Source organism: Balearica regulorum, chromosome 2, assembly GCF_011004875.1.
Source record: "Balearica regulorum gibbericeps isolate bBalReg1 chromosome 2, bBalReg1.pri, whole genome shotgun sequence".
Lineage (NCBI taxonomy): Eukaryota > Metazoa > Chordata > Aves > Gruiformes > Gruidae > Balearica > Balearica regulorum.
The window spans coordinates 78,989,521-79,011,844 of record NC_046185.1 but is presented as its reverse complement, the minus strand read 5'-3'; the positions used below and the strand labels follow the sequence as shown (position 1 = coordinate 79,011,844).

At 39.5% G+C, this 22,324-nt stretch overlaps 1 protein-coding gene across 2 annotated transcripts in view; it reads right to left on the bottom strand.

Moving 5' to 3' along the window:
* Window positions 1-6,639: 6,639 nt before the first annotated feature.
* The window catches only part of ADCY2 (adenylate cyclase 2), a 226,266-nt gene continuing 210,581 nt past the window's right edge, over window positions 6,640-22,324 (bottom strand). For both annotated transcript variants that reach the window (XM_075744769.1, XM_075744770.1), the window contains 5 exons: window positions 16,205-16,351; window positions 14,931-15,038; window positions 12,763-12,877; window positions 8,762-8,886; window positions 6,640-7,432 (listed from right to left, as the gene is read on the bottom strand). In XM_075744769.1, the coding sequence (XP_075600884.1) occupies window positions 7,280-7,432; window positions 8,762-8,886; window positions 12,763-12,877; window positions 14,931-15,038; window positions 16,205-16,351 (648 nt within the window). In that variant the 3' untranslated portion in view covers window positions 6,640-7,279. The remainder of the gene's footprint in view (window positions 7,433-8,761; window positions 8,887-12,762; window positions 12,878-14,930; window positions 15,039-16,204; window positions 16,352-22,324) is intronic.

Genomic DNA, 22,324 nt, shown 5'->3' with positions numbered 1-22,324 from the left:
GCTGCCGGCGGCCGCCGTTACCCGGCAACGCTCTGCCCGGCGGCCCGCGGCGAAGGGAGGGCCCGGGCGGCCCGTAGCGCCGCGAAACGGGCTGCCGACGCGGGGAGCTGGGGAAGAAGGTTGGAGCAAAGCCCGGCCGACTCTTTTCCCGTGGCTGTTTGCGCTAATCCAGAAATCCCCTTTTAAGTGGAGAGGTTGGCTACAAACACACCGCGGCATGGGGTTGCCACCAGGATAGGGATCCCAAGTCTTGAGGAACTTGGGGTCTCTTTGGGCAGCGCCTCCACAGGTTTTAACGAGATGTTTAGCCATTTTAGGCAATGAAGTCGGAAATCCCTCTCACACACTCACATTGGGGGCACTGAAAGTAAGTGTGTCCCAGGTGCAAATCTCTAGCAACAGACTGACTCTAAAACTGCTCTGCCCTAGTAGCACCTTGCTCCTAGTTTCAATATTCACCTCATGGTTATCCTGCTTTCAGACAAACACGTTACCTGTGCCCGTGATGCTTCTTACTGTGCTGCTGGGGATCTGCGACTAGCTTGGTTTGTTTTACCATTCTTTTCTGTAACCACAGTATTAGTGCCATAGGTGCAGAATCATCATCATCATCACCAGTATCTTTTGGCAAACATTTTCACAACAGTGCTCTTCCAGGCATCTTATTTTTACTGAGTATTCATGATTTATTTAAAAAGCAGCCAACATTCAGGCTACCAGAGATCTTCACAACCAATTCTTTTGGGCATCTCAGACCCATGTAATAATCCAGGTCAACTCATGGGAAAAGTCCAATCCATGCTATATAGATGCCACTCTCCCATCACTAACACACTGAATAATGTAGCCTCTTGCTTCTTTGCAAGTGCAGGGTGGAGGTATTTATACTCTACAGGCTTGGGTGGGTGGGTTTTTTAATCATTTGTGACAATTTCTGTCTGCTTACCTAGTAACGTCCCTCAACCAATTAGGATCCTCTCCTTTCTGTAGCATGGGCCAAATTAGCGCAGCGTAAGCAAGCAGTGGAATTGAAAATCTGACAGCTGCCTTACATCAGCTTCCTACGCAGAGACACGTTTGCCACTGTGCAAGTGCTTTTTTGTAGTTTAGTCCGAGCACCAAGAGATAGCGAGCCCATTTATAAACAGCAGCTCAGCTGAAGCAGCAGCTATAAATAGAGGCGCAAGAAACTGTTTGCCAGAAATATAAACTGAGCTAGGCAAGAGCTCTGAAGTCAGATCTGAAGGATTTCTCTCTAGTTTTCTTTCTACTGTTCACATGTAGCTCGTTTTCATTAACATTTAAGATAGCATTGAATTGCACTATCTATCTGGATGCAATACAGATTTTCAAAAATACTGCTGGAGGCTTGTTACAGATTTGTCCTAAATGCTCCATTTGAAATAATTTAAAATTATGCTTTTTCAGTTCATTTCTCCTTCCCAATGAAGGTATAAATCCCTTTAGAATTATTTGAACTGTACAAAGGCTTTTTCTTCCTGGTTACCCTTTGCAGACTCCCCAGAAGCAGGATATGAATGCCCAGGGGTTTTTGGTCCAGTTACAACCAGACATAGATCACACGCTACTGCCATGCTACTGTTAAGTGTACGTTCCTGTTATAGAGTAGCATGGGAGGTCAGCCTGTTTCCTTAGTAACTTAAATACAAACATGTAAATAATTGTGAGAGGGCGATGGTGCAATTTTAATCTCTATGGCCAAAACTATGCATTCAAATACAGCTGAGCTCAGAGACCAAACTGTTAAAAGTTGCTTTGAATTTGGGGTCTCATGGAGGAAAAGTTCAATTGCCAGCTTTTTTAGGGAGCAGCAGTATCCTCCTCAGGTTCCACTGCTAAGGTTTCTGCATTTTGGATATGTTGATACGTACTTTTACAGCCATAAAGGTGTCTCAGGGGCAGGGTGACTATTCTGAAATGCCCAACTGGCTTACGGAATAACTTTGCAAGAAAATTCGTAAAAAGAATTTGTGAAGCAAATGTAATGGGAGATGGGGGACATGGAGACGATGACAGGGGGATGGAGACAGGCCAGACACAGGAGGACAGATGACATATAACTGGACAGGTCATTGTTATGCAGAAAAAACACAGTAGAGGTTTTCTTACTACAAGCTGACATACCTGTTTCAAACTTGTGTCACTTAGAGCTGAGATGGCTAGCCTGCTGTCAAATTAAAGCTTAGCAATTCATCTCCCGTCCTTGCTGTTTGACCTCAACGTAGATCAGATTGCCGTGTGTTCCTGACCCTCAGCTGCTCCACAAAGGAGAGACAGACTTTGCCAACAAATGCTGCATCCAATGGCCCTTGGAAAAGACGCTGAAACAAAAATGGCTCAAAAGCTCTGTCCTCTTTCCACTACCACAGCTTTGGTCCAAGCCAGTCGTTTCACACAAGTGCTTCTTCCTTCCAGACCCTGAATTAGTGACAGACCACCCGTCTCAAACAGGAACGCTCTTCAGAGGTTTTCTGAAGGAGACGGAGACAACTTCACATCACCTGCAGAAGTCAGCACACCTTTTGCCATATTTAGGGCTTTTTTTTGTTCATGAGCTACTCAGGAAAATTTTTAATTTTCCTTGAATATATTTGTTGTTTCAATTCTCTACACAATGACTGAGCCTTGGTCTGCAGATTGCAGACATTTCCTGGTTGGCTTGTGACTACAATTTCAACTTCTTAATGGAGAATTAGGCTTTTCAAATAATTATTATTATTTTTATTTTAATAATTTTAAAACAATTATAAAATGGTAACTGGTTGAGTGATATAATTTGCAATTATTATTTGTATGCTGACTGATATCTGCTAAATGGATATTCCAGCTCACTGAGTCAGATGAATATTCTGTTCAATAACCCTCTTGGTGAGCAGAGTAATACACAATTTTATACATGAGGTGACATTATTTTTGTAACAATTGTTATTTGTAACACTATTTTGGAATGCAAACATTAAAATTTCTAGTCTAGGAATGTGAATCTTTCAAAATACTTCACATGCATTTTTCCTGTTAAAACTGAGATTTTCATGAAGAGCATCTCAATGGCTACAAATATATTTTAAAAATGCTCCATCAAAAAATTTCAAACCTTAGCAGAATTTTTGTTTTGAACAGTGGCATCCTACAACATAAAGGAGTTCATATCTTCATAGTTGCAAACAGGATTAAAATATTCTTATCTTGCATTTTGACATATTAAAAATTATATTGACATGAATAATTCCTGCCCCTAAATTTGAAAATGTTTAAAATTAATACGTAGCAAACTTAAGGGTGAACCAGCTACAATTGATTTATACATTACTTTTGATCAAATCCACACAAATTTGAAGTACTTACTTAAAGGAACAAAAGTTGTCTCTTAATTACATGTTTTATTTAAGGCACATATCTCTCATTCTACTTTTGTTTCCTCCCCAGAGTCACTCCACTATTTTAGACAAGAAAAACACAACTAACAAGCCCTAGTCTTAAAATTGTTTGGGGTCCACTTGTAGAAAGTGTTGAAGGGTAGTATCTAGGTCAGGTGAAGGAGAATCTGCTATCTGAAAATGAAAAATTAAAGTGTCTTCATGCAGAAGTACAACCAAAAGGAAAATGACGTATCAAAGGACAAGGTAATCATTGCTTTTAACAGTAAATCTGCTGCTATATAAAGCATTCTGACAGCATAGCTAATTATTTGTCCTGATACAAGGTTCTGAAAGCAGAAGAGGACAGACTTTCACCAGCTCTACCTTCAGATGCACACAGCTGTCGCTTTAGAAATGAGCAGGTTGAACTCCTACCTGTGCCTCAGTGGAAAAAGGGAAGGTCTGTAGATATTTTACAAATTAGAGGATTCATAAAGGAATATAAAGAGAATGAAAAATGCTTTTCACACAGCATAGATATGATGCTAATGTCTCTCTTTAGAAACAGCAGCTAAATAGCATTAATTTACAGGTAATCCCAACTGCTTTTGTAGTTAACAAAAATATCTGCAAGCCTAATCTCTCTTCCTGTCCCTTGGTAGTCCTCTATAAACTGGAGCAAAGCATTGACTTTGAAAAAGAAATCCAGCAGGATGTTCCCATTTGGATTTAATTTTCCGAGACCACAGTGAATCACTCCTGCATTGATCTTCTTGCTGCTTCCTCACGGTGTGAAATACATTTGCATTGTAATTTTGGAAGTCACACTGCTTGTGGTATGCTGCGACCTATGAACTACAGCATCAACATGGAAGGTGCAGAACTTGAGCCTTACTGTGATGTAAAATATATGGCATGTCGAATGTTGGTTTGTATGGTTATCATAAAGCTTTTCAGGTTACGCACTGATACATGAGCAGTGTTACATATCCAGTTATTGAGGCAGATGAAATTGCTGCAGGAGAGGAAGAAAGAGGATACAAGAACTCTGGGTACATCTAGACAGGGGAAAAATAATACAGTATTAACAGTAGATGTAAAATGCATTGGAAGACAAAAAGTATTTATTGGATACAAATAGCTTCTCGGCACTAGAAAGATAGTAATGATAGTAACTGAAGGCTGGGGAGAGGATGGTATGCACCTTTCTTTGTCTGGGCACCACACTACATGTATAATCATCTTTTGCCCACTTTCTTGTTCTTTAGCAGGATTTGGCTGCAAGAATCTGAATGCAACTACAAAACAAGAGAAGAACACCAGAGAAACATGAGTTCTCTGAACAAGGGCATTTTCAACATGCTCTTGAAGGGCACGTATATATCTTTCTTTTTATTTCATTGGAACAGTCAGCTCATGGCCCTTCAAATGTTTTAATATTTCATGGCTTACAGAAATATAATTTTGTTTAACTTCTATAAAAATCAAAGAAACAAGGCTATTGAGTTAGGTACAAGGTTTGCTACTGATGCATAAAGTGTGCAAGAACACAAATGAAAAGCAAAATCCTGAATGTACAGGTTATACTGAAAGCTGCACATAGATACAACAGTACAATATAATCAACTTTACATAAAGGGTTTTCATCCACAGTAAGAAACGATTGCTTTGACCTGTGATAATACCAGAATGATTTTAAGGGCCCAGAGTACATTCAAAGTCTAAGAGATTTATTTATTTTTTAGTTGTTCCTAGGACAAATTGATAGTAAGTGGAGAGGAGGGATTTAGAAGTCTTAAGCATAGCTAAGTGCTATCTTGTTTTAGGCAATGACTGGGACGTTGTTTCTGCTGCCATGTGAGCTACCTGCAAAGTCTTTCATTCCAGTGGAAAATATTTATCTTATTAATTAAAAGGAAGAAATCATAAAGGCAACAAAACATTTTTTATGTGATTTTATTAGACTGATGATCTATCTTGAGAGTGTCTCCAGCTGGATGGAGACACTCTCCAGCTGGGTGGAGACACTGGGATCAAGTGTCTCCAGCTCTGGGTGAGACGTCAGGTGTGTTATGTTGGACATACATAACTGAAATAAATAACTTTCATTTTGCTTTTAGGCTAACTCAAAGGGATCAAAATTCAGATTGTCTATTTTACTGCAGATGTAGGCATTTGAAATCTACTGACATTCCAATTTGCTAGCGGGCAGATGGCTGCTGTGAGTAAACCGTGCCACACTCAGTGAGACTGTGGCCTGATGCCATTTTTTTGTGACCCACAATTTTGAGAACTCCTTCTGAAAGGACACCAATGCAATGCAAATGTAAATATATGTTTCAGAGAAATCTGAATACTTTTTACATTTCAATAACATGCCAGAGCTAATAGTGCATAAGTTGACTTCTATATTCATATGATATCAGTCAGAAAAAAAAATCTTGTAATGATATGGTATTTTTTAAACAGTATTTTATTAATTTTGGTCTTGTTAGGCAGTTATGAGTAAAAGAATATGTTAATTTCAAGTACTGATAATAGCAAAGCAAAAATTAATCTTTACTACGTATGCTTCAAAGGAGCATAGATAGTACAATTACCTGCTTTTTCAGTCTTTCACTTGGCTCATCTATGAAACTCTGCAAGTGTGATACTTTTTATTTCAATGGGATTTAAACTAATCTCGAATATCCACAAAATAGTAGCATTTTATATGGATGCTAGCATTTTTTATATCTTCCGCTCATACTCCTGTCCTGATAGATTACTTTAAATATTCCATGAAATCTGGCATTGCAAAGGTTAAGTGAAAAGCATGCAAGGGCAAAAGAAGTTGTCAAAGTGCAAACCAAACAAAATATTTCTTTTGTACAGCCTCTTCTAGTTATAGTTTAAGCATTGCAGGCCAATTGCAAAGTAGCAACACTACTACTGTCTCCAGTATCCCCCACTTTGCTTGTGTTTATTGATTTGAGGTAAGTCTTCTGTATCGCCTAGGGAGTAAATGACTGCAAAGTGCCTAGGATGCCAGCCAAGACTGAAGACAATAGAGGTGATTCAATTTCTGAAAGGCAATAGCAAGTCTAGCAGATATTACTGGCCAAGGCTATTGAGATAGCTGGCCATAGCCTGCCTCAACATCTAACTGCTGAATAAAAAGCAGCAGCAGTAGCAGCAGCAGCAGCAGCAGCAGAGGACGCGCAGGTTTGGAGTGACAGAAGCCATGGAAGGAAGCAAAACTAAGAGACAGCAACAGTAAGACAAAGTACATATAAACTTTTAATGAATTAACCTTACAAAAGACAATAGCTTCAAAACATTTGACACGTTTGTACAAAACTATTCCAGCATTTTTAATTCTCTCTTCAGAAAGAATGCCAGCAAGCCACCCAACGTGTCCCTGGCTATGAGATGCAACTGGTGATCACATCCAAATCATGTGTGGACAGAGTAAATTTATTTACAAATACTGTGTACTTTAATACCAGATTAGTGGATGCTATTGGGGAGCGACTGTATTTTCCAGAAAACACCATGCATCAGAAAATAGTATGCACCCCTAGCTTTATTGCCTTTTTTCTCCGCCTTTGTCACTAACACCTCTTTTTAGTCCTTTCAGGATGATTTATCTCCTTATAATTCCTATTCCTTCTTTTCTTGTCTTTGAACAACAGTGCAAGTTGCAGTACAATCTTCCAGTCCTATAGCGTACAACGCAACTGTCCTTGAACATAGGAATATCAAGGTGCAAAATGATGGCTCATGGGACTATTCTGCAGCCATATTAAAATAAGTGCCACATACCAGAAAATAGCACGCATGTTAAGGGCCAAAATGTAGTTAAAAAGTGCGTGATACTTTCCTGAAAATATGGTATTGATGACACGTACAAGCATTCTTCAAGATGCCACGTTCCCTTGTGAAAGGGATCTTGTCATTTCAGTATGTACAAAGTATGTCTTCAATTCACCTTTTCCTTTCACATTTATTATTCCTCTGCAAGTGCTCATGTACCCCAGTGTTTGCAGCACATTGTTCGTCTCCTCTGTAACCTGTAACAATACAGTAACACAATCAGCGTTGATAACAGAGCGAAGCAGAATCTTCTTCCAGAGTGTGAAGAGAACATATGTTCTGAACAATTATAAGGATTTTGCTGTAATGCTGATAAGGCCTTTAAGGGCCTCAAATGAGGTTTGAGCACCTGAGCTTTGCAATCGTCTGTTGCTGGATGCCCATTCTAATCGCTTACATCAAGTATCGAATTGGGTATAACCATTTCCGTACCTAGGCTTGCAAACAGAGGGCTAGTAGATACACAAATGGCACTGGGGACAACACTCTTCCTCATACAGCGTTTTTCTCAACTTCAGGCACTGTTTTTCATTTCAGTAGACCCAAGCTTCCCCACTTTTTTTTTTCAAATACTGAGGCTGTGTGAATGAAGTGACAGTAAGATATTAGCGTCATCTGTCAGAGCTGCTGTTGCCAGTTTCTCACGTAACTGGTAGTGAACCAAACTTTACACAGTTCAGCTATGTTAGGTGAAAGCCCGCTAGAACAGAGGTCGTTCAACAGCATCAGTTGCCTCAGACTGTCTGTGTTTCTTTGGGAAGCAAGCAACTGTTTGTAGATGTCATCACTCTGACATCCCTTCTGTTTTCAGTTTTGACCAACAGTTGGTAACTGTACTTTTTCATTATTTAATTCTGAATAGCCTCAATCATAGATTTGGAGTGCACTCAATCACACGCTGAGATCCCAAAGTGCTAGGCAGCATACTAGGCAGATGCTTAAAATGTGATGCCTGACTACGGAATCCTTGGAAAGTTAGAAAATTTAAGGTCTTTTCTATACAGGTCTATCTATAATCTATGCAGATAATTATCTATAAGGATTATTAATCAGGATGATCCATTATAAAGGAAGTTTCATGATTGTTTTATGGATTTAACTTGATGTACAGCAGTTATGGTAATTTCCTTTATTTAGAACTAATCAACATCAGGGATGCCCTCCAGAGATAAGGTAGGTAGTATTTTACAAGTTTAGAAATTCACAGAATAGAAACTGGATTTCCCTCTGTTAATCTAGGGATGTATTTCCAGGCAACCCATGACTTCCTCCACTGTATTCCTCTGTACAGTCAAGACAAAGTTTTGATTCCCCTCCCATTTTCCCTATAATTTTCTTTTAATTCTTTACTTTCCTGCCCAAGGTGTAATTCTTTTGAAATGTACAGATACAGCTGGTAGGTAATTTTTTTCTGTAGGCATCCTTAGCTCCAAAACACAGACCTGTTTAGTGTACAAATATATGATGTTTTTTAAGCACCAGACTCAAAGGATTGAGATGAATACTAGAACAAAATGAAGACTTACCTGTATTTTATCTAAGACACCAGTGCTGTCCATCCTGCTGGCCACGTTTACTGTATTGCCCCAGATATCATATTGTGGTTTTTGAGCTCCAATTACTCCAGCTATTACAGGTCCATGGTTGATACCTGGAAAACATCAGAACTTAACATTAAAAAAGAAGATCCACCAGACAAGGACACACAGTGCATCTGGTAACATATCAAGTCAATGAACATGGTATTTGGCTCATGCTGAATAGTGAGTACAGCAACTAATAGCCTGTTCACAACTGTTTTATCAACCATTTACAGCAGGGTGATGTTAGTTATAAAAATGTCAGAAGTTAGATCATCTAATTTTAGTTTTATGTCTCCCTCCCATCCTGAGTAAATTTAATATTTTCAACCATTAGTATCCTAATAACGATACTGCCTTTATTAGCATGAGGAACACACTGTGGGAGAGCACCAGCTTCTGGGAAAACAGAATTTCTTTTCATTTCTACTTGTAGTGAAAATGACTTCTCCTCTCTGCAATAGTTGATGGCCAAACCAAATGACTTTTACAGTATTCCTTGCTTCTTTAGTATAGAATAAACTAATGTGAATGAGCTGGAAGGATTTGAAGCCTTGTTCTGAAGGCTGGATTGCCCATAGAATGGTCCTAAATAACTGCAGTATAAACATATGCGTTCAAATAATTTGATTAAGCATGGAGCAAGAGTAACAAATTGCTAGCTCTGGAATGCACACTGTAAGAGTGAAGAACATCACAGTACAGCCCCTCATTTGACTCCAGGCATTTTTTTATCTTGCAGTCAGTTTGTGTCCTATGTTACGTTTGTAAAGGGAGTGGGTTGTACTGTGCTAGTAGGGAAGGAAACCAGGAAACAAAATCAAAAGTACTATCGTCAACCAGCATCAAATATACTATAATTGTAACTATACATACTGATGAGCAGGAAAGCCAAGTTACACTTAGTGAGAAATACACCCTGGACAAGTGAGCAGTTTGGATTTCTAAAATTATCTCCACATCTGTGGATCATAACTGACTTCTATTAATTCCTTGACAGAAACCATCACTAGGGATGTATCTATGCAGCAAAATGAAAGTGTGATTGTAGCACAAAGAGGCATCTCAGAGCTGGATCACCTAGTATGGATCATATCCAACATGGCAGCATGGGCTAGCAACCATGCTATAAGTCATTTGGAAACCCTGGAAAAAGTGACTGTAGCAGTTAAATTTAAAAAATTGAGGAAATAAACAAACCCTAAGGAATACCAGATAGAACCAAATAAATACTTGTCTAAATGCTTGGGATTAAATGCACAAAGTGACTTAGGCCTTGCAACACTCTGCAGTAACAACCAAGCCATGGGTATGTCTGTCTGCTTCGTGACATCCAACGTGTAGAAAGCACTAGGGGCCTGGGACTGGAATCCACAGAAGCCATCTGCTGAGTAGCCCAAGCTGGCTAGTAGGGAATACTGAAGAGATTTGTGTGGCATACTCTCTGCCATGGTCCAGAAGTTAGGGCAGTGTGGTGGGATTTTCCTACAAAATACAAGGGGCAGGAGGTGACTTTTTTTTTAAACCTCCTTCCTGAACCACCACTGCTGATGGTTTGAGTAATACCTCAGGGGATGGAGAGCCAGCTTCAGATCCCTCCTCCTTTGAGGAGACTTCTGCCTGCATCTCTTAGGAATGTGTTTTGGCCACCCAGGCATTCTGGATGTGCTGCTCTACATCATTCCTGCTACTGCGGGTCTCCTCCACATGACACATGTGAATGTTTGTGGGGCAAGGCTGGAAAAGTAGTACTGTCAGTCCAGATGAATGCTCTAACAAAGGGTGATACCATCTGTCTCTTTCTCTTGTATCAAAAGCGACATTTAATTATTCCAGGAAAAGGCAAATACTGTTCAGCAGGACAGACAGAGAATATCTCATTCCAAAGTATCCTACAGCCTGGACTCATAGCATTCTCCAGGGAACAGAGATCCTCACGCTTGAGCAGCCTCAGCCAAAAGCAGGAACCAAATTAAGTTCACCTACAACACAGACAAATGTTCTAACCATGAGCTATATGGAAAACAACATGTCAGCCTCTATTCTGTTTGGGAAAAAAAGCAGTACCTGTGCAAAACTTGCCACAAAAGTGCATCTAAGCTTGTCTAATAAATCAAGCACCTTAGCTAACAGAACAGGAGGAATGCCTGAAATGTAATCTCGGTGCCCCTCTCCCTTGTCTGACAACGTCAGGGTAGGCTGTGTACCTCCTAAGGCACAACTAGTGTTTCAGGCACTCACAGAAAATGAAGGTTGAAAGCTGAGACCTCTAGTGAGTTGCAACAATTCTGGAGTTAGATGCTGGCTGAGGAAGGCTTTTACAAATGGCAGTTTGGGTTTAAGTCTTACAGTGGGAGCTAGATGTTTAAATGTTTCTGTGGCTGTAATTGCTATGGTTATCAGATGCTTTCATGACCAGCTGGGGGGCGGGGGAAAGTGGAGAAGGGAAGTGAAGATGGGAAGTGAAGATCTCAGTGGTACCTATATTGGATTGAAGTGGCAAAAGTGTCAGTTTGGGGCCTGTGTCCCTTTGTAGATTTAATAATTCCTCATTTCATGAAGCAAAGAAGTCTGACTTCTCTGGAACCTGTAGCAAACACTTTAAAAATCACAAGTAGGTATCTTTTTTTTCCTCTAGAAAGTTTGCTTCCTGATCCCCACTTTAAAGGATTCAGTGTTGCTTTAATCAGTTTGCAGATTTAGCCCTGACACTCAGCAGTGTTTATCTGTACTGACACTGCTGATATGTTTGCAAGAATGTGACATGTGTCATCTATGGCAAGAAGAGAACTTTTATTCCGTACAGAAGTATGTTATCTCTACAAGTTTTTTTTTAAACCCATCAAGTTCTGTAACACTTTGAGAAGGAAGCATACTTCAGATTTGCTTTATTATTTTTTAACTCTACCAAGGAATACAAAACATACTGGCAAAGGAGTGGTCTCAGGAACACATGACTATTTCAAGTCAGAAGATAGCAAGTTTTGCCAGTGGGTGGCACTGTGAAATAAACATGAGAGGAGCAGCCGAAAGGAAAAGCAAGTGGCACAGCAAGAAAAAGACAAGACAGGAGAATAACTGTTGGAAATCAAATACTTCTGACATGTTTACAGGATTTATGGGTTTCCAATATTTATTTACTGCTTTCATTTCACACTTTCCAAGTTACATATTGCATTGTAAAACTGCTGTGTATTGCTATCAGGAAATAAACATTTTGGAACATAGGGTTCTTGACCAGCTCTGAATTCATTTATTTCATCATGCTTTCCATGGCTTACTGCAGCTGCCTATTTCTTTTTTAAAATACTATGACACACAAGTAGACGCAATTAGGAGCTGAAATATAAGGCATAACCCTTTCAAATATAATCAACTAGTCATCTTTGCTCTTACTTGTCAATAACCACAGAATAACAAAGAAGAGAAATATCCTTCTTTGTCTAACACTAGGAAGGAAAGGGTGCATTTTTGTATGCTTGCTTGAGTTTAGTAGATCTAAACCATTTCAAATTCCAGCCTCACTGGCCTCTTACAACTCTTTTCCTCTAAAACCATTTATATGGTTTTGTAAAGCCCCCTCTAGAGTCTTCTTGTGTCCTTTGGTATTGATAAACTTAAAAAAAATTATGTGGTTAACAACCTCTAAAATAATTATTATAGAGTTACTATAAAATGATTCAAAGCCATGGGAATGTATTTTTCAACCATTCTTTACTTAGGAATACTGCCCTTTTCTTAGTCCTGCCTTGAAAAACTCCTCGCCACAGCAGCAGCTCTGGTTAATGGGCAGTACCACATAGGCTGCCTTTAAACAGGGTAAAGATAGCGATATTTACTTTCATGTCCCTTTTGTTCAGTCCTGCTAACACTTTAATCAGCTCGGACTTCACACTAAATTGTGCCCCTTCTCCATGATATTCTCATAAAAATCCTGTGATACATACCTACTCGTAACTTGAAGTCATTGAATGAATGCTTGTTTATGACATCCAGTTTCGCCACCAAGGCAAATGCGAACTCCACCATGGTTCCTATGTGCATATACTGTCGTTCAGGTTCCTAAATTTAAACAGCCAAACAAACAGAATAAAATATTTTTCCTTAGCCTTAGTTGCTGTGAGAATACAACTAAATACTCTTGAAAGCACTTAAACCCTTAGGGATGTCCTATGCCAGCAGGCAGCAGAAGAAAAGTAATGTAGAAGATGGTGCCTGTCCACCATCAGTTAGATCAAACAATGGCCAATAGACCAGGATGCATTTTACTTACATAGGCAGGCAGTGTAGAGATGATAGATCCAAAACATGTCTAATCTAATGTTTTGATTGTCAAATAACTGATTAGCTGCTATCTAATCCTACAGGCACTCAATGTCTATATGTGCCTAGGATTTGCCTATTAATTTTCTCTAAGTGTCTGCTTTTATTTTATGCCCTATAATAATAAATAATGCTTGTGGACAACCCCACAGAGACTCCTCCCTCTCATCGTTGCACAGCTCAGCACCCTAGTTAATGCTTAAGCTCCAGTGAAATTCACAATTTTGAGTTCCTCCACTGCTCTCATCTGGTAGATAAGCAAGCACCTCTGAGAACATCTAATTGACCTGAAAATGAATAAAATACAATACCCATCCTCTCTGCTTAATTTACTAGCTTAGATTTTCTACCACTTATAAAGGTTGTAGACTTAATTTCTCCTTGTACATCAACAGTGTAGCCTGATTTTTAAGTACTGGTTTAAGTCCCCTCAGGCTGAGGAAAAAATTGATTTTCAGGCTCCCACAGCACAGGGTAGGACCTTGACAAGAGAGTGACTTCATAAGAGATGGACTCACTGATCATTATGAGAAATGACTGAATCTTCCTCATTTCTTGAGATAAAGTGACAGAAGAGATGGACAGATGACAACTTCAGGAGATGATTCATAGAGTAGATGCATCAGCCTAGGTGGGACAGTAGTGGTGCTTGCCAGAGCAGCTGTTTAGATGAATGAAGCCTGTTTCCTTTGGAGTTCACTCCTAGCTAAGACAGATGGTTTTCTGTTCAGTTAATGTATTCAGACCCCCTCCTTAGGCACTTAGTCTTCCTTGAGTGCTTGTTTTAAGCTGGGGGCTGTTCCCAGCAGTATGCCTAGCAGTCAGTCACTGCCACACTACGTGCTGCAGTATCTGTGGATCTTTGGGCATCTGGACTGAAGGCTGCTGAGTTTTGGTGGGTTTCTTTTGAAAATGTGTACTAAGTCACCAAAGGAACATTAAAACTTGGATCTCTTGATTCACAGTTTGTGGAGGTAACTCAAACAATAAATTTCTTCCTGTGTTTGCTAGTTTTACTTGTGATTGAAAGCTCCTCTATGTCTTCTCATCTCCAGTTTACAATTCTGCATTTCCTTTATCCCCTTCACCTCCCTGTATTAAATGTCAGAGGTAATTTAAAATAATTCTTTTTTTGTCCTCAGGATCTTTAGGGTCTATAGTTCAGGCGTTAATTGCTTCTGTCTAGAAGGAACATGAGTTTGGCAAGAGCACATTAATCCTTAGCAGAGAATGTGTTGATTCATAATTGCTGCCTCTCTGTCGCTAACCTGTAGTACTCTAAAGATCATGGCAAAAGCAAGGGTTTTGCTTAAAAATTATAAGTTGCTTCTCCGAACTTAATTTCTACTGACTGCAGTTCCCAGTCCTACCTTATTAAGTAAACCAGAAACAAAGGAACACGTTCTCAATGCTGAGCCGGAGGGGTTTGTAAGTGTATGGTTAGTATGGCTTCTCATCCCTCCCAGATTACAATGGAAAATGCTCATTCTTGCAGTCTTTTGTACACTCTATAAATCCAGTTCTGCTGCAGCATGTAGGAATAAAATGCTTTATTATAGTTAGAGTGGAAGGCCTGGTTTAGACTTAGCAAATACAGAGGTGGCATTTTCAAACCACGATCTGAAGAACAATAATTCACAGACTACTAAAGTATACACTTGTCCAGTACAATACAATCTAAGTTAGTAAGAAAAAACTAGGCCACAACATTATACATAACCTGCAGTTTAATGAACAGAATTTTAGCCTTCATTTGAACATGTTTTTTATTAAGCAGGAATCTTTTCTGTACCTGACACTGTTCTTGGTTGGGTGTAGCACTTAATCCTGTTGCTGCCATGTAAGTGCTTCCAATGGTCTTTATCTTTTCAACTCCACTGAACTTTGGCTTTGACAATAACTGTAAAACAAGGATGGTTATTTATTATTCAGATCAGCAGCCTTGTTAGTCTAACAGCATTGTTACTTTAACAGCATTCAGAGCATCAGTTCTTATAACAGTCTCTTAATAGACCTCAAATGGCTTCACAAATATATACAGGTTGAAGGACTTAAGGATGGATAAAACAATGGTTAAAGCCTCCAAGGAAAGGGAATTTCTGACTGTTAAAATACCTTTTTATTATAAAGGGACTAAATTCATAGTAATAAGAATAAATTCTACTTTATTGTGCGTACAGCTCTTAAAAGTCAGTAGACTTTGCACTCGTTCGATATTGGAACTGTGTCATCATGCAAGACAACAGTTAAGCAGCTTTCTGAAAGTAAGCATATCTTCCATGCCAATGGGACAGTCCATGCCAATGGGACTAAAATCCAAGGATTTTAGTTCATATCCCAGGTTGTTTTGGATATTCCAATGTTCTCCAAATGGTTTTGCTGCTGAAATACCCTCTATAGTTCCAGATCCACAAATCCAGACTGTGCTTTCTGAGTCATGACGCTATCTTAACGCCTTTTTCTGGTATCTTCATCACTAATTACTTTCTTTAAGACAAATACTGTTCTCCTTGAGACCTTCACAGCTGCCTTTTCACAATCCATCTGTAGTCATACTCTGTACTTGCTTGTAACTTCAGAGAACAGAACATTTAAACTTACACAATCCCCTGAGTTGCTCATGTATTAACTGATCAGCACTCCATATAATGAGACCAACACTGATCAGGTATAACACAAAGCTGTATCATTTTAGGGGACATAGATTTACGTACCTGATTTTAGGCACTAGTATTTAGAGACTGTAGTTAATATATGGCATGTAATATGACTGCTTCATGAACTGCAGCTAAAGGGCAAAAATTTCTCCATCAGATATACACATAGGATTCTCATTATAGCTAATCAAAAGCAATTGAGTATGATGTCAGATCAATATCTGATTTATCCCAAATAATTTTCTTTTTCCTTTAATACTCCCTGTAAGTAATCTCCACGTGACTAGGCACACAAAAGTTCTTTTCTGACAGCTCTTCCACTCTCTCTTTCAAGTATGTTTGCTTACTGTTGCATACCCTGGGTTATTAAGATTGAAACCATATGTTGATTGTTGTTAGAAGTACATACATCATCAAAGTCAGCAATGATCTCATTTAGCAGCCTGAGACATTCCAAGCCTTCCTTATTTACATCAGATTCTGTGTAAAATTCCTTGAAATCCGGAACAGAGGCAAACATGACACAGACGCAGTCATATGACTGATGATATAGATCCTGTCCAAAAGAAAATGGCATAGAGAAAAAAAATGTCATACTCAGCTCTAGATAAAATTTTCCTTATGAATATGCAGTGTCCTGGTGCTGAAAAGGGTGACATTGCAGTGGCTGGAATGCCTTAAGATGGTGTTTGGTTTTTTACATTTAGTTGCGCTTACTAATTTTAAACAGTTTATAAACCTGTTTGTTAAAGATACTCAAAATATACCACTGAAAATATTGTAGTGATTTAAAGTTACCTTTTTTTTCTCCTGAACATTAATTCCATGAACATAAAATGTTCACTGATTTATTAGATAGGGCCCATTTCTGAGGCTTCTCATGTAAAGAAGTTCATCTGGCTTGCATGGCTGAAACTATATTTTGCAAAATAATCTCTAATGTATAATTAGCTGTTTGTGTTATTGTAATAACTAGAAAACTGAACCGAAATCACAAACCCAATGCACTACAAATGCATAATGCAACATAATCCTGATAGTTCCTAAGCTAAAATGACAAGATGCCTAACAGGACAAAATAATTGTCATTTCTTTTCTATAACAAGGAGCTGAGGCAAAGGGAAAGAAGTCACCTGAACTAAAACTTATTTATGTCAGATTCTGCACTATCTTCTGTGACCACTGAAATGAGAGCACCTCTGCTCCACTGGAATATTCTGGTGCTAAAAATGACCAACACCCCCACCCCTGCTTCAGTTTCTGCTCTACTGCCCTTAAACTTTAGAATATCTCTTCTTTCAGTATAAATTCACATCCTGAAAAAAGGAAAGAAATAATATTTATTAAACTAATACTTTTTTGAAAAATAATATCTATACACAAAGGTAGCGACAACAATAAAAGATGCTGTAAGCTACTATAAAGTAAAATCTTTTCAAGTTATTATTTGAGTAAACCAAGGTTTTCAATACTCATGTGAATAAGGTGAATAGGATTTGTTCTGTGATTTCAAAAAGCATCAAATATTATTTCCCTTTTTACTTATGGAAGGTTTTTGTTTGTTGTTGTTTTTTTTAATTTCACTGGCAGTACGTTTCTTTTCGAAAGAATGTGGTGTGTCTCTACACAAATGTGTACAGATATAGTGAATCTCTATTGGTGATGTATAACTGAAAAATAGCAGAACTATGAGAAAACTGTTGACCACCTCATCCCAGAACAAGCGTGAGTGAAGTTTCTGGGCAAACATGAAAATAATGGTGGACAGGGAGGAACACAGGCAGCTGGAGAAGGCAGATGATTTATTACTAGATTTTTCTGCCCCTTTGTTTTCTAAGGATTCCATAACCACATCATCACTGAAGGTCCACCATGACTGTGCACTGGGGATGGAATATATAATTGCAATTTACCATTATTATTTATATTTTTAAACCTGAAATGGCCCATCTGTACCTGATATCCAACTTACATATATACACCTGATATATGTACCTCATATCCAGCCATATATACAAAATCAGTATCACTTTAAAGTGACCTGATTGTGCAAATGAAAAGCAACTAAACAAAATATCCAAGCTGATGAGTTCACTGTCAGAGTGCTACTAAATTTCAAAGGATTTCTGGATCTCAATTGTCCTCTTGCCAAGAGAGTTTTTCATGAAGAACCAATACGGTGATAACATTTTTCTGCCATCTATTTTATCCATCTCCATGAACACCTGGTTAATAAATTTAATCCATATAATAAAGTAATCAAATGGTGGGGAGAGGGAACCTCTCTGGCTGGATGACGTCAACTGAATTTAGGCAATTTAAGCACTTAACTGAAGTACTTAATTTGAGAGTGCAGTCATCCGATATGTCCTATATAGTCAGTACAGCAGATGCGCCTATCTGTAAGGTCATTTTAATGCCAGATGGACACAATGACCTCAGACAATGACCTCAAAATGACCTCTCTTCAGTCTCTCACACTTAAAACCAGGTCCACTCTGTAATACTGCAGTGACATACACTGGTGGCTTTCTTGAGTATGTATGCACCTAGACTTGGTGCAGATCTACTCAAATTAGCTTGAAATTAGTTAAGTGGAGCAGCAGAAGAAGATAATAGGCTAAATGTTTAGCTTTTGCAGTCTGCATTTTACTTCACATCTACCTACCTCAAATTTACCTCAGGCATGTCTACGCTGAAGCTATAGTAACATTTGCATATAAATATACTAAAAAAAGTTAAGATGTGATGTGCTGAGTGCTTTTCATAGGCAAGTTAGCAGAATAGGTACAGAGATTACATTCTGTGGTTAACTCAGCTTTCCTTCTATTTCTTCAAGTTACCTTTCCCTGTAACTTGATTTTAGTTTTGGATGAAGGAATTCAGGCCACACACATGGTGCTGGTTATTAAAAGAGGACTGCATCAAAAATATAAGGCCTTGGTAATACAGAAGGGAAAATTCACAGTGTTATATAAAAGACTGGAGAGAGATACAAGAGTAATTATAGCAGAATGTAGATAATTAATACACAAAACACGGATTATTACATATACTTTTGAAACTTGACCTGACAAAATAAACAAGTTGTATACATCTGTGATCAAATTAAAAAAATAATAATAATTTTTGTTTATATTCCTACCAGTTTGAAAAATCCAGTAAGTTAAATCCAGCCAAAATAATAGTACAGTTAAAATTAATAGAGTTCTATTGTCCTAGAGATTCTGTTAATTAGTAAAAAAAAGTTGTTTAAATTTACCATATAAACATTAGATAGCAGCTGGTTTATTTGCTTTATTGAATCCTGCTGATTTTGCATCTTGAGAATGTAAAACGTGCCAGAATTACACTACTGATGAGGTAGTGGCTGTAAAGTTTGTGAAAGAGACAAAATCTAGGCACAGAGGTGATACTAGGACAGTGCCATATCTGAAATAGTACATGGAAACTAATGACATGCAAACATTTATTTGAGACTATAACTTCAAGTTGTAAGAATACAGGTCTGTTAGGAGCTACAACTGAACACTTACAGGAAAAGGAGACCAACTATGCAGTGCTGCAGCCATATGATATTATTGAATAATATGAAGCAGAGATGGTAGAAGATGGATTCGTTTTACCATCTCATAATACAGGAACCAGAAGATAAATAGGACATTTATAAGTAGAATAAGGAAAAATATTTTACAAAAGAGATATCTAAATGTATATTTCATTGCTATTCAACAACATGATGACAAGAGCTTAGAGGATTACAAACCTGAATGCTTATGTGAATACTAGAAAAATGCATAACTAGGAAGTGTATAAAAAGCATCTGCAGAAGCAAAATATACCCTTACATTCACAGGTAAAAACAGACGGGTGAATCGCACATTAATCTTCAGCGGTTCCTCCAACTTTTGCTGAACTATCTAACAGTGGATACTGCCTGGGCCCTGCAGTTGACTGGACTGCTGACGGGTGGCAACTCCTGTCTTACTGTGATTGCCACTGAAAAAAACACTCTTACAGACATTAAATGTAGGGCCCTAATTAGCTATTAGGAAGTGCCTTTGTTGTCTTCCCTGAAAGCAGAAGTGTTGCCCAGAATAAGTCATGGCAACTTGCACAATGCAGAGTCATCAGGAAGAAAAATATGACTGAGCAAAAGACAGGAGCAGAGATTCAAGTAAAAGTGCTGCTGTGCACAGGAAGATCAGTGAGCTTTATCCTCTTGGCTGTCCACCCAGCAGCAGGACAATCAACCTGTAAGAAAGGGTTGTGTGCCTGACTGTTAGAGCTACAGACACAAATCTTTTTCTGTAACCAGAGTTATCACTCCTTCCTCTCCTCTACCTAAAAAAACAAAAACAAAAACAAAAAAACACATTATGTGTAAACACTCAAGCATGCTGAAGTGCAGCAACAGCATCCCATTTCTACTCACACAGCCCTGGGGAGCACTAGTGACCAGGAACGCTGCGAACAGGGCGTGCAAACAGGATGGAGAGAGCGCACAGAGAGGGCGCTGCAGCTTGCACAGCATTCTGTGCAGAAAGGCGCCTGAGAAGGGCTGTGTGCCTGCTTGTAGGCCCCCAGCCCAGGGAACAGCTTTAGGTCTCTGCCAGGATGGTGGGCACTCGCCTCAGAGTTAAAACCTGTTTTTCTACAGAGAAAGCCCCCGAGATGTCTGATGCTTCCACCCAGATGGAACTGGTAAGAAAGGAGACTTCAGTACAGATGGCAGGTTGCAGTGAGTGCCCAGACCCTTCTCCTGGAGAAAAGGCAAGTACCTGCAAAAGATGTGCACAGGTTGATGGTCTGTTGCATCAGCTGGCTGAGTTGCAGGAAACAGTTAAAAATCTGAGGAGTATTTGAGGGGCCGAGATGGAGATAGATAAGTGGTTTCAGAACCATGCTCCTGTGGTGGACACCACAGAGAATGAGGTGCCTTGGACCCTGGTGATCCCCAAAAACAGGACTCTGCTTCAGTCTCCATCCTTCAGCATCACAACCAAAAACAGATATGAAGTTTTAACAGCTGTAGACACCCACGAGCAAGGCCTGAAAGGACAAACTGTACCAGCAGCATACAGTGGATACCACAAAAAGAAACGATGAGCACTCATAGTGGGTGACTGTCTGTCAAGGGGCACCGAGGTGCCCATCTGCTTCCCTGGCAGGGAGTCATGAGAGGTATGCTGCCTTCCGGGAGCTAAGGTCTGAGATGTTGCTGAGAGGGTGCCACAACTTGTCAAGAGCACAGACTACTATCCACTGCTACTCTTTCATGTGGGCATGAATGACACCACAAGCAGTCATTCTGGGCAGAATCAAGGAAGATTACAAAGCCCTGGGGTGCAAGTGAAAAGTATTGATGCCTAGGTTATCTTTTCTTCCATTTTACCCGTTAGAGGAAAGGGTGCAGCCAGAAATAGACATGTAATGCAAATGAACTTCTGCCTTCGTGGCTGGTGCTGTTGTGAGGGTTTTGGTTTTTATGGTAACAGGACATTCTTCAATGACTATAGCCTGTTAGGGAGGGATGGGATCCACCTGTCTAGAAGAAGCAAGGGAATCTTTGGCAGCAGGCTGGCCAGCTTGGTGAAGCGGGCTTTAAACTGAAGGACTGGAGGGGTAGGGTCCAAAGTGGCAACGCTCGTGCCATCGCATCTGACTGGGGAACAAGCTAGGCCAACCAGAGCAAATGTTCCTTAGCTGCCTCCTAAGATGAGAACCAGAAGACCAACCACCTGAAGTGTATGTATACCAATGCACACAGCCTGGGGAACAAACAGGAGGAACTGAACCTCCACGCCCAGTCAGAAAGTTATGATATCATAGAAATAACTGAAACATGGTGGGACAACTCAAATGACTGGAGGATCATGATAGATGGCTATAGGCTGGGAAGAAGAGAAGGAGGAGTTGTGCTCTATGTTAAGGAGAACCTTGAATATATGGCAATTTAGGAAGCCCTATCAAATACCTCTGGGTCAAGATCAGAGGGGTCATCTCCAAGGGGGACCTTACAGTAGGCATCTGCTATTGACCTCCAAACCAAGACGATAAGGCAAATGCAGCAATATTTGGGTCCCTGGTTCTTATGGGTGACTTCAACTACTCAGACATTTGTTTGAAGAATACAGCAGCTCATATGTCATCCATCAAGTTCCTGGAATGCGTAGAGGACTGCTTCCTCATACAAATGCTAGATGTGCCAACCAGGAATGAGGCACTGCTGGACTTGCTACTCACAGACCAAGAAAACCTACTTTGTTATATCTCGGCTAGTGATTGCCTTGGCTGCAGTGATCACAATATTGTGGAGTTTGGGAGCCTGCTGAGCACGCTGAAGGTTAGTACTAAGACAAAGGGTTTACATTTTAGAAAAGGAAACTTCAGCTCACTCACAGCTCAGTTGGGAGGGATTCTGTGGGAAGCTTCCATGGAGGATAAAGGAGCTAGTGAGTGCTGGGAGTTTTTCAAAAATGCTCTCCTGGAAGCACAAAACCAGTTCATCCTCGTTAAAGGTAAGGAA